General features: G+C 36.9%; 1 protein-coding gene across 4 annotated transcripts in view; it reads right to left on the bottom strand.

Annotated features, from left to right (window-relative positions):
- Positions 1–335: 335 nt before the first annotated feature.
- Positions 336–13,956, bottom strand: part of LOC112130163 (zinc finger protein 806-like) — a 32,238-nt gene continuing 18,617 nt past the window's right edge. The window contains exons 3-4 of one of the 4 annotated variants that reach the window (XM_063714835.1): positions 963–1,073; positions 336–670 (exon numbers count right to left, since the gene is read on the bottom strand). In XM_063714835.1, coding sequence (XP_063570905.1) covers positions 657–670; positions 963–1,073 — 125 coding nt within the window. In that variant the 3' untranslated portion in view covers positions 336–656. The other 3 variants (XM_063714836.1, XR_010136719.1, XR_010136717.1) reach the window with 3 other exon arrangements.

Raw genomic sequence — 13,956 nt, 5'->3', positions numbered from 1 at the left:
TGAGACGGAGTTTCACTCTTGTCATGCAGGCTGGAGGGCAGTGACGTGATCTTGACTCACTGCAACCTCTGCCTCCTGGGTTCAAACGATCCTCCTGCCTCAGCCTCCTGAGTAGCTGGGATTACAGGCACCTGACACCATGCCTGGCTAATTTTTGTATTTTTAGTAGAGATAGGGTTTCTCCATGTTGGCCAGGCTGGTCTCGAACTCCTGATCTTGGATAATCCGCCCACCTCGGCCTCCCAAAATACTGGGATTATAACTGTCAGCCACCGCGCCTGGCCTATTATCAGTATTCTTAATATCTGCCATTCTGGTCGTTGTGTAGTTGTGTCTGTCTGCAGTTTTCATTTGCTTTTTCCTGATGAGCAATAATGTGACACTTCTGCACGGGCTATATTAACAATTTGTATGTCTTCCTTTGTAAAGTAACTGTTCAAATTTTGCCCATTATAATTGAGATGTTGGGCTCTTTAATATTGTATTGTACAAGTCTTTATATATTCTGGGTGTCAGTCAGTCTGAAATTTGGGCAGAGTTTAATGTAGAATAAGGGGCAATTCTTTGCTTGACATCTTTTTCCTAGGATTTCTTCCCTCACTTTCCAGGTCCTGTGGTCACCTCAATCTGATCCCTTCCCAGGGTCACAGAAGCTTTCAGGTAACTGGGGCTTCTCGGGAAATTAAAAAAAATTAATAAAATGAACCACACGTACCACCTTTTACTTGTGACTATCTCATTTAATTCTCCACTGAACTGCATCAGTTTGATACTTCTATTCCGCTCATGTTACATAAAAGGAATGCTAGGCACATACAGTTTGAATTACTTCCCAATTTCACATCCCTAGAAGGTGGAAGAACTTCCTGGTCAGTCCTGGAGTAGGAAGAGAGTGCACCAAATACAAGAGATCCTCAACCTGCCAAGACAAAATGCTGCCAACTCGACAAAGGCTCACTCACCTGGGGCACAACCCCATCTTCCACTGCTAAAAGCAGATGCTCTTCTTGAAGACAAGGAGGGCCACCGCCAGGCTAAACGAAACATTGCTGTCTCAGGCCTCACCCAACTTCCTGAAAGAAATGATGACATCACTTTCATGAAGCAGAAGTGACTGTAGTTACCCACAATTCCTGGATTATAACCTCAGAATTCCCAATGAGATAATCGTCACAGCCACGCCCTCCTGTAGCGGAAGCCCTGCCGCCTACACAGAGCTCCAAGGTTACTGCTCCTAGAATCCTCGCAAAGAATTGGCAATGTCGTTGCCTTTCTCTGGTGGAAGGCTGGCTACTACCCTTTGAATTTGGAATGTATGTTACAATATTCTAGAGAAGAATGCAAAGTCAGCACTGTCCTCTTTGAACCAAAATGTCTCCAAAAACAGGATTCTAATTTATACTTAATAGTTCCCCCAGAAGCCCAACCATTAAAGCTAGCTTTCCTGAAACAAGTGTTTTTGACGCCGTGAATCCTTTGGACCAGTTTCCAGAATCCTCTTCAGGTAGCGCTTCTCACCAGCGTTTCCCTTTTTATTTTGGATAACTAGGTTCAGTCCGAATCATTCTATCTCACTGGTCAAGCTCAGCATTCTTTTTCCTTATTCTCATTGTTTTTTCTTTCACATGTGACAAAAACATGTATTTGAAAGCCCCTCCCACCCTGTCCCCCACCCAATTCCCTTTAGTAGAGAACACAGTTTGAAATGAAAAGGAGGCATAAATTATAAAGAGGAAGATATGTGTGAGCTAAAAATGCAGAAGTCAGAAACTGTGCACGAATGTAAGGAACACAAGATCTCAAACCTTCTTTGACTGAATTTTCTACTTTAATCCACGTGTGTTGGATGCATCTAGAACTCTTGGCGGAGTTATCTGATATTAGCTATTCATTCCATGATACAAGAACCCACAAGAAAGTCATGCAAAGTTTATTAAAGTATAAAGCAGAAGCAGCAACAGCTTTTGGGTGTCCCTTTACTTTAATTATTCATTGTAAAAGGTGGCTCATGAGGCGAATGAAAGGAGGTGTGTTCATGTGGAGGAATTATTATAATATGAAAAGAGATAAATATATAAAAAATTGAAATTTCTTTTTGTTCAAGTTCAAATATCACATCACCCACTTCCACCATATTCTTATTATCATAAATACAATAATAACTGTATTTCATTCAGGTGAGTCAATTGACAGTTGGACGCAAATCCAGAAAATCCAACAAATGAAAATACACGAAGTTTCTGTTTACCACTTTTCTTCTGGACAAGAACTAAACATTTTCATACCTTTATATTATGAAAAATTTCAAACATTGATAGAAGTAAAGAATGAAGTATTCCATCACCTCATCACCCAGATTCAGCAATTTTCAACATGTGCCACACTTCCTTTATCTATCAATATTGTCTTTCTGCCCTTTTTGTTATTGTAATTTTAAAACAAAATCATGACACTGTATTATTTTCCCCCTAAACTCTCCCATGCATACTTCAAAGTATTACACTTTCTAATATAACAAAAATACTACTATCACACTGAAGAAAGTTAATAATTCCTTAATATTATTTTATACCCTACAAAAGGAAACTTCAAAATTTCCGGTCATCTCAAAAATACCCATTCTTTGCATGTGATTGTTTTCTCTCTTGAGTCTCTTTCAATCTGGAAGAGTATCTCCCCTTTGATCCTCTTTAAATTCATGCTTTTGGCCTATAGAAGACATCAGGTCAGTTGTCAAGTAAGATGTCCCACATTCTGGATTTTTAAAAATGTTTCATTATGCTGCCAGTTAACATTTTCTTGAATATCTCCTGTGGCTCTGGTAAACTACAATTTAGATTTAGAGAGAAGATAAGATTAATGTTCATCATTTTCGGCAAGAATACTTCCGCATAGGTAGGTTTATTCTGGCCTTGTTCAGTAGCATCACCTTCTCCTTAGTGCAGATCACAGCACATTCTTCAATATTACTGTTTCCTACAGCACCTAAGACACTACACCTCAATCATGCACACAAATGTCCATTACAAGAAGAACAAGGTTCAAAGACTTTGAGGGAAAAGGTGAAGATTTTAAGAATCAAAATTTTTTCTCTTTCAATTGCTAATCTCATCCTATTAAGCACCCATAGTCTTGCAAAGTGTGAAAGAAAAATAAATCTCGGGACCCCCAAATCACTAAGCCAGAGGGAAAAGTCAAGCTGGGAACTGTGTCAGGCAAACCTCCCATTTTATTACTTAATAAGAAAGCTATAAAGAAGAAAAAGCTACATACCTCCTTCACAATTTGTCAACAAGGAAATTCCCTGTGAGCCTGAACATCTTTATCCAAAACATTTCTGTTGAATTTCACCCTGGTAATGTAAATTGATAGCTTATATTCACAGGTGTGGGACAAAGGACAGACAGAACTCAAAGTCATTCCTCTGTTCACCTGAACAATATCTGATTGATTCCTCTTCCCTATTGTTTCTGTAATAATGCATATTCACTAAGCAACATTAAGATCTAAGTCACTATTCATCTACCAACCTCTCACGTGTGAGTTTTGTATTCAGTAAAAGCCTAATCAGAGCCTCAAAATAATGCCATTGTTTGTCTCTTATCAACCTATGATGTAGAAGGTCCCACTCCCATTAGAGATTGTCCTGCCTTTCTGGATTTAAGCAATGTATAATTTAAACATACTGTTTGATGCCTGATTTCTCCTAAAATGTATAAAATCAAGCTGTGCCCTGACCACTTTGGAAACATGTTGTCAGGACCTCCTAAAGCTGTGTCACAGGTGCATACTTAACCTTGATAAACTAAATGCTCTAAATTGATTGAGACCTGTCTCACATACTTTTGGGTTCACAAAAGTATCCTTTAGTGAACACCCATGTCCATTTTTTCTTGATATTTAAATGAGTGCTCCCGTAATATAAATTCCTTGAATGGGGACCCTTGAATCTAAGAGTATGCACAGTGCATAGAGTCATATTACCAACCCTATCCCCAAACAAGTGATCTGATTGACTGAGCCAATAGAATTTGGGAGCATTTTCCCCAAAAATAGGTGCTATGAATTGAAATATCCCCTTTCATGGCATGCTTAAAATACTTCTACCATTGCACATACCGACTTATCAAAGTTATCTGACCTCTGTTCTCTGTACCTCTAAAGCAATGCTTCCCAGTCAAGTTGCATACACTGAGAAAGTGTCTCACAAATAACTCTTAAGTGATAACTGGTACCAAATCTGATGTTATTTAAAAACAAAAACAGAGGCAAGTCAATATTCCTCACATAATAACACCACCGGTGCCTGAACTGAAGTTTGCTGTCTAGAGTAGGAGACCAAAAGATGATTTTAAAGCTGCTGGGCCAGGTAATATATTTAATCTGTAGCCTTTGGGACATAGGCTATTGACTGGCTCACAGAGCATCCATTCATAATCCCTTTGACCCTGCATGTCTCTTCTATAAAATCATGGGGGAAATTCAAAATACTTTCTTAATGTTCCTTAAGTCTACGGTTGTCATGGGACAATATTTTGAACAATTAGATGTAAGTGTAAGTCTTCTGTTTATACTAGAAAGAAGAGAAAAGATTTGGTTGGTATTGAGGATATGAGATCAATAAGGGATATTGAAAATGCAATAAGATCAATGAATTGTAGAGATTGATGCAGTCAATATCACAGTAAACCATAGGAAGTTCTAGCAAGAGAATATGTAGAGCAGAGTATAATGCCTTAAATGGAGACTATGGAGGAATTGCAGCTATTGCTAATTTAAGGCCTATATTATGACCATGGAAATGATTACCCCAATTAGGATAGACAAAAAAGATGACCAGAGGCATGGAAGTCAGCATATATCTCTTAAATTGTAAAACATTTCATATATACATAAAATTATGAGAATAATTTTTAAACACATCCCAGATGCCCAGGTTTAACAAGTGCACATTCACTCAATAGAATACAACACAATCATTAAAGATGAACTTTATGAAGAATGCAGGAAACAGCAAAATTAACTTATGGTATTTTACTAACTGAAATACTAATTTAAAATTTACACATTATTTAATAAAAAGCAAATATCTACATAAGTATAAAATAAACCAAAATGAAAATGTTTATATGAGGGTGGTGCTAGTAGGATTATAGTAAGTCCTAACGTAGTTCTGAACTTACCTGTAATGAGGTCCTGCCACTTAAAAAAAATAAATAAAGTTCCAGACACTTTTAAAAAGTCACATTTATTGAAGTGCAATGTACATACATTATAAAGTCTACTATCGTTAAGTGTATAGTTCAATGAATTTTAACAAATATGTACAGACATGTAACTACCAACACAATCAAGTTACAGAATATTTCTAACGCCTCAAAAACTTCCTAGGAAGCGGCAATGCTTATTGGTGGGTCCAACAGAAGGTCTACGGGAGTACAGGACTCAAGAAACTATCAAACCCAATGATGCAAGACCCTGCCTCATTCCCCAGCCTGGGACTCAGGAACCTCCCCTAACATTAGAAAGCTCTGCTGAGTCAAGGGAAACGCAAACACTTCCAATCCTAATCCTCCACCGGCTGCCACTTTTCCTCCTCAAGACAGAGAGCCTTGACCATCTTTGGTCCCTCACCCAGGCTGAGGAGGCGCAGAAGCCTCGCTGGGGCTCAAGTCTTGCATGCAGCATGATGGCTGCAACTTTCCCTGGAGCGGAAGTTGCTGCTACTCACTTCCCAGAGTCCAGAGTCACACGAGAGGGCCACACCCTGTACTCCTGAAGAGGAAGTGTTGTCGACTATATGAAAAGTCTGACCCACACTTCCCAGAATGTTTAAGCGGAACGATGATGAGGAATCCACAAGCCTGGGCGAGAATGCTTCGGACTACAGTTGCCAGAATACCCAGCAGGCTAGTGCTTCTGCCTTCCTACAGCTCATTCTGTTGGTTAAGTGCGTTGAAACTGAAGGTCACTTCTGTAGCGCGATTAGCGCTTGGGCTTTTTATTTTTGTAATTTTTTTCTCAAGAAAAAACGAGTATGTGGAAATATAAAGAAAATATAACTATTTGGGGATAAAAGCGAAGGTTTTAGTATTAAAAGAAACACACTTTAGCGGAAAAGTGATGAGCATGAGAAAAAACTAGATTCTAAAAGGGAGTTGGGCTGTCCACTGGACATAACCTTAAGGAATATGGAATCTCAGATGTGGTTTAACTCCATTGCCTCTTTATAAGTGCCTGTAGTCATCTAGACCTCTGCTTATGCTATCTGGCATGGACAATTTATTTCAAGATGCCAAGAATCCACAAGGAATTCCAAGGACAAATCAGTCCTGAAATCAAGCACAGAAAAATCAAGTTGTATCTGAAAAATGAAGGAAGCTGTACTGGCAGGAAATTTAGAAAATATGTTATGGAAAATGGTTCCTGTCTTGAAATTTTGCGTTCAAATCAGGCTTGGAATTGGCTATTCCTCTGTTGCCCGTTGACCTCATATATTTAACATGAACATATCTTTTCTACAAATCTGTTTAAGCTATGTGAATTTATGGTTATTCAGGAAGATGTGGGTAGGTAGAGATGGGAGATGGACTCCAGATAACTATAACAAGTCAAACTACAGGAAGTATATACTTACCACTTTCCTTCTGGGAAGGAAAAATTTTTTTTAATGAAACTTTCGATATTAACACAAAAAGGCGGAGCTTGCAGTGAGCTGTGATCGCGCCACTGCACTGCAGCCTGGGCGACAGAGGAGACTACATCTCAAAAACAAAAAAGAAAAGAAAAAGAAAATGATAACATGAAACACCAAATGCGCCTACCCTAAATTCAACACTTCCCAACATTTTGCCATACAAGCAATATCTATGACTATTGAATTTTGTTACTGAAATATTTTAAAGCAGATCCCTGGCCTTATCCCTTCCCAATATTATCTGTATCACTTAAAAATAATGATGTTTTAACATAACCACAAAATTGTTACCTTATGAAATAAAATTAATAATTCTTAGTATTATCTAATATGCATCCCAATTTGAATCCTGTTTCTTGGGGGAAAGATACTTTTACAGCTGGTTTATTCCAGTCATTATCCGAATATTTTGATCCATTGTATTTGATTGTTATCTCATCAGGAAGTCATTTACTCTAAAACAATGCCCCCACCCCGACCCTCCCACACACAGCCCAAGTCAACTCAATCCCTGACCCTGTATTGCTTGTAAATCTGGCAGAAATAAATAAAATCCTCTATAGAGATCCTAAGCATCCAATTATTTTTTAAACTTTTTATTTTAAAATATTCACAAATTCATATGAAATTGAAAAGATAGTAAAAAGAGGTCCCACGTAACCTTCACCCAGTTTCACCCAATGATTATACTGTCCTTAATTAAAATACAACATAAAAACCAGGGAATTATATTGACGCCATGAATATGTGTAGTTGTATATTATCACTTGTAGACTGATATAGCTACTACCACAATCAAGATAAATAACTATTCCGTCACTGCAAAGCCCTCCTTCTTCCTACATCTTGATAGTCACACCCAGTCCCCTCCCTTCCACTATTCCTGATATCTAGAAACAACTAATCTGCTTTCCATCTCTACAATTTGGTCATTTCAAGAATGTTATACAACCAGAACCATAAAATAGATTCACATTTTTCACTTGGCATAATTTTCTTAAGATCCCTCTAAGTTGTGTGTGTATCAATAGTCCATTCCTTTTTATTGCTGAGTAGTATTCCACGGTATGGATGTACCACGATTTGTTTAACATTTACCTATTAGGGAACATTTTGGTTGTTTCCAGTTTTTTGCCATTATGAATAAAGCTACTATGAACATACATGTACAGGTTTGTGTGCATTTGTTTGTGTATGTAAGTTTTCATTTCTCTGGAGTACATGTCCAGGATTGAAGTTATGGGGTTGTATGGTAAGGATATGTTTAATTTTTTAAGGAACTGCCAAACTGTTTTCTGGAGTGGTTCTACTACTTTACATTCCCAACAGAAATTTATGAGACTTCCAGTCTCTTTACATCCTTGCCAGAGTTTGACATTGTTGCTATTTTTTATTTTAGCTGTTCGAATAGATGTGTAGTGATATTTCATTGTGGTCTTGATTTATATTTCCCTAATGACTAATGACGTTGATTATCTTTGCATGTGCCCCTTTGTCATAGGCATATCTTTTTCAGTGAAGTGTTTGTTTAAATCTTTTAGCTTAAAAAATTGGATTGTTTTCCTATTGAGTTTTGAGAGTCTTTATGTGTTCTCTATAAAAGACTTTTACACATATATGATTTGCAAATAATCTATCATTCCCTAGCTTGTCTTTTCATACCTGTGTAAGAATTATGATTTTATTTTTTGAAAATTATTTTTTTAAAAGTTTTGGGTGTCCCACAGAGATGCCAAATAGATTCACGTAACAAATCCAGGTAATGTTTGTCACCAGAAAAGTACACCTCAGTGATGGTCTTAAGCCCAGTTGCATTGTTTCTTGGCTCCCAGAGGTAAATACAAAGTGGCAATAGAAATTTGTTGATCCTCTGTTTTTCTCATTTTAATTTTCTTCTATTTTTGTCTTTCATTTTTGTTTTGTTTTGTGTTCACTTATGGCTGATAAATTTTCACTATCACTGGCAAAAATAATGGGGAATTTTTTATGATCTTCTTTTTAAAGTGACTATCAGTGCTGCTCCCAAGTTTCTCAACTTTTTAAGAAACTGTCCTTGTCAAAAGGCTTATAGTATTAGACAAATTTATATGATACATTTCTTCAGCTGCTGCAAAATATGATTCAAATAACTCATTATCAGTAAATAACTTTTCTTGCTTGACTAACAGATTAGCCACTCTAAAACTTACTTTGGTTATAGCCTCATTTTCATTAGTTATTTTATAAAAGTAATTATGCTTTGATAAGATATTTCATTTTAATTTTTTTATTTTTGGCCATAATTCTCTGTGACTTGGAAATATTGGGATACATTTTTAATCTGGCAGTATTAATGCTATAATTTTTCTTCTTGTACAGCTGTCACTGTATAACAAACACAACAGTCAGCCGTCTGATTCTATAGCAAAATAATCTACACTTTACTATACCTTAAAAGCATGACACTCAAAATTTGATTTTCTCTTCTTGTTTTGACACGATGGATATGCAAAATAAATAAAATATCATAGTAGAGTGATACATATGGCACTCAAAAATCTGTTAACTTGTAATAACTGTGTTACTGTGATTTATGATACCCTGAGTAGCAGTATGAAGTGATGAGAGCATTATATATGGTCTCTATCATAAATACACAACTGTACCAATATAACATGAAAGCAGCCATAGACAATATGTAAACAAATAAGCATGACTGTGTCTCAACCAAAATTTATGAATGCTGAAATTTGAATTTTGCATACTTATCATATGTCATAAAATATTCTTCTTTTGATTTTTTTGAATATTTAAAAATGTAGGCTGGGTGTGGTAGCTCACACCTGTAATCCCAGGACTTTGGCATGCCGAGGAGGGCAGAATGCTTGAGCTCAGGATTTTGAGACCAGCCTGAGCAACATGGTAAAACCCCATCTCTACAAAAATGCAAAAAATTAGCTGGACATGGTGGTGCATGCTTATAGTCCCAGCTACTCAGGAAATTAAGGTAAGAGGATTTTTTGACCCCAGGAGGTTGACACTGCAGTGAGCCAAGGTCATGCCACCGCACTCCAGCCTGGGCAATGGAGTGAGAACTTGTCTCAATAAAAAACGTAAAAGCCATTATTACTTCATGGGGGCATAAAAAAACAGTCAATACACCATATTTAACCATTAGACCAGAATTTCCCAGCCACTGGCTTACTCCATTTTACCCAGAACCAGAATTCCAAATTGATCTATAAAGTCAACACAGTATCAATCAAATTTAGAGCAGGCTTTTTGCAGAAACTAATATTAAGACTTACATTGAAATGCAAAAAACTGCCCACTAAGAAAAATTAGAATAGTCAAAATTGTTTTGAAAAAGAAGAACATCATTAGAGGAATAACAGTATCAGATTTCAAAACTTGCTCTAAAACTCCTGTAGTCAAGACATAGTAATAGCTTAACAATATTTATATAAATCAGTGGAACAGAATTGATTCCAGAAAATAGAGCCAAGTATATATGATCAGTTTATTTTCGGTGCAGCCACAAACATAATTCAATGGGGGAAAGTTGTTTCAAAAAATAGCACTGGAACAACTGGACACCTATTCAAATATTATGAACCTCAACACTTACCTCACATCATACACAAAAAGGACTCAAAATAAGTAACAGACCTAAATGAAAAGCTAAAACTACAAATGTTATACAAGAAAATATAGGATAAAATTTTCAAAACCTTGGGATGGGCAAAAAAAGATTCCATAGGTGGGCAAAAAAAGATTTCATAGGTAGGCAAAAAAGAGAAAAAAATCTAATTTAAAAAGATAAATCAGAACTTCATCAAATTAACTTACTCTCTTAAAGACATTAACAAAATGAAGAGGCAAGCCAAGAGTAGGAAAAAATATTCATAATGTATTTATCTGAGAAAGGATTTGTATCTAGGCTATATTAAGAAATCTTACAACTCAACAATAAGGAAACAAACCAACAAAAAACAAGCAAAACTTTCAAAAGTTCTTTTCCAAAGAAGATATAAAATGACCAATCGTCACATGATAAAATGACTGATAACCACATCATTACTAATCAGGGAAATGCTAATTAAACCAAAGTGAGATGACACTACAAATAATCCCAATGACTAAAAATCCCAAGTGTTGCTTAGCATGTAGAACAAGTGATCTTGCATTGACTGCTAATGGAAGTATAAAGTTGTATAGTCATTTTTAGAAATGGTAAAGTTAAACATACACTTAGCATATTCACTGTTACTTGCCTTGTACAAAAAGTATCATTCTTAAAGATATGAGATAGTGGTTTGAGAATAAACAAAAATGGGCCGGGTATGTTGGCTCATGTCTGTAATCCCAGCACTTTGGGAGGCCAAGGTGGGTGGATCCTGAGGTCAGGAGACCATCTTGACCAACATGATGAAACCTCCTCTCTACTACTAAAAACACAAAAATTAGCTGGGCATGGTGGCTGGCGCCTGTAATGCCACCTACTCAGGAGGCTGAGGCAGGAGAATCACTTGAACCCAGGAAGTGGAAGTTGCAGTGAGCCAAGATCGTGCCACTGCATTCCAGCCTGGTGAAAGAGCAAGCCTCTATCTCAAAAAAAAAAAAATGGTCAGAGATTTCAGTAATAAACATAAAAGATATGAAACTCTAGGAATAGATATACCTAATGTAGTATAAATGTGACCTTTAAGATCAGTAAATAAAAAAAGGACTCATCAATAAATGTTGAAAGCCTTGACTATCCAACTGGAAAAAATTAAAATTAGATTTGTGCCTGACACCACTTAAAACATATTCTTCATGTTTTGAAAATAATTAGTGCCTGGGAGTGTGGGAAAGTTTTCTTTTAAAAAATCATTATACAAAAATTTCATAAACACATTGAAATTTTAAAAACATAAATTTTTTTTAGCTAAGATGCCCAGGCTAGAGTGCAGTGGCTATTCACGGGCACGACTGTAGCACCCAATAGCCTCAAACTCCTGCCCTCAAGTGATTCTTCCGCCTCCCAAGTAGCTGGGACTACAGGTATGTTACAGGTATGTGCCGCCCCACACAGCCCAACCACATAAAGATTTTAAGTGAACAATAAACTACCTCATTCTTTATGTTAATAGACAAGGACAGGCAATTCTTCATAAAGATATCATACACTTAGCTTATGACAGCAATCCAACTCCTAGGTATTTACCCAAGGGAAATCAAAGCACATGTCTGCAAAAACGCCAATACAAGAATATTGTTAGTAGCTTTATACAAAATTTCCAAAACCTGGAAACAAATGTTCACCAAGGTGAGAATGGGCAAACTGTGGTAATTTCCTGATTACTCTGAACATAAAAAGAGGACTGACAACATAATAATATAAACGAACTTAAATACATTATGTTAAATGGTGGCAGCTTCTATAGAAAACAAAATGGCAGATCCTGAAAAAATTGAAAATACAATTACCATATGATCCAGCAATTCCACTTCTAGGTATGTGTCCAAAAGAATTGAAAGCAAGGTCTTGAAGAGATATTTGTACTCCTACGTTCATAACAGCATTATTCACAGTAGCCAAAAAGTGGAAGAAATCCAAGTGTACAAAGGAAGAAAATTCTGACACATTCTACAACACAAATAAACCTTAAGGACATTATGGTAAGTTAAATAAGCCAGTCACAAAAAGGCAAATACTGGACAGGACGTGGTGGCTCACGCCTGTAATCCCAGCACTTTGGGAGGCCGAGGTGGGCGGATCACAAGGTCAGGAGATCAAGACCATCCTGGCTAACATGGGGAATCCCCGTCTCTACTAAAAATACAAAAAATTAGCTGGGCTTGGCGGAATGTGCCTGTAGTCCCAGATACTCAGGAGGCTGAGGCAGGAAGATGGCTTGCGTGAACCCTGGAGGCGGAGCCTGCAGTGAGCCAAAATGGAACCACAGCACTCCAGCCGGGGCAACATAGGGAGACTCCGTCTCAAGAAAAAAAAAAAAAAAATGTCAAATACTGTATGATTCCATTTATGTGACCGAGAGAAGTCAAATGCATAGAGACACAAAGTATAGTGGTTGCCAGGGGCTGGGAGCAGGGGAAAATTGAGGGTTGCTCTTGAATGGGATAGAGTTTTAGTTTTGCAAGATAAAATGAGTTTTGGAGATATCGGTTTTGCAACAATGCAAATATACTTAAGACTACTAAGCTATACACTTAAAAATGGTTGAGATGGTAAATTTCATGTTATGTATATTTCACCAGTAAAAAATTGTAAAAAGCTGAAAGCATTCCAGGTAGCTCTAGTTTGCATCTAAGATTAAGAGACATTTATTTGCATCAAAAACCAAGGATCTGAAAGTAACCAATTTATGAGCTCACAAGTTAGCCTGACAGTCTCACAGATGCTGGCACAAGACAAGAGACTCCTGGCTCTGAGACAAAGGACTTTATTAGTCACAACCACAGCAGTAGCCAGAGTGTCATTCTTTGTAATGGTTTTTGGCATTCTAATCCCATAGAGTAACATGGAAGGCCAGGTGCCACAGGCCTAGCGGGCTGTGGAATAGAACCCTAAGCTTAGGAAACCTGAATCTTTTATGGTAGCCCGTGGGAAAAAAACCACTGTCCTTCACCCTAGAGGGAGACACTGCCTTCACTAGAGTGGGCCATAAACAAATCTACTGCTCTAGAGGGAGACACTATATTTTTGTTCCCTAACATGCACCTTTGAAAAGACAGTGGGGAACAAAGGTGACCAGTGTCTCCACTGAAACACATGCAGAAAAAGAGAAGTAGACACTTAAGTAACCATAGTGTCTGCAGAAAAATAAAAGAAAAAAATAGGGGAAGTAGATACAGAGAATGAGTGGGGAGTGAAGAATAATAACTAATGTTATATTCTAATTCAAAGCCAGTTGACTTCAGAGGGAAAAGCCCAATTCTGGGTTTACATCTCCTCTGTGAGTGGTATACTAATAAATATTTAATAAATGGCTCTCCAGAAAGAAAAGTATGTACATTATAGAAGTTTACTATAAATTTTACTAACATAGAATGCTTTTAGAACACAATTTATAAACAATAATAAAATATGCAATAATCTTTATTATAAATTACTAATTTAGAAAACCATGTTGAATGAAAAAAAAGCCAAATACAACAGTATATTACAGTATGATTTCATTTATATAAAGTTCAAGAATAGGCAAAACCAACATATGGTGATAGAAAGCAAAACAGTGATTATATCCTTTTTTGGAAAGAAATGAAGGGAAAGG

This window comes from Pongo abelii, chromosome 14 (assembly GCF_028885655.2).
Source record: "Pongo abelii isolate AG06213 chromosome 14, NHGRI_mPonAbe1-v2.0_pri, whole genome shotgun sequence".
In the NCBI taxonomy this organism is placed as follows: domain Eukaryota; kingdom Metazoa; phylum Chordata; class Mammalia; order Primates; family Hominidae; genus Pongo; species Pongo abelii.
Note: the sequence above shows the minus strand (reverse complement) of the source record. Positions and strands in the feature narration are given on the sequence as shown.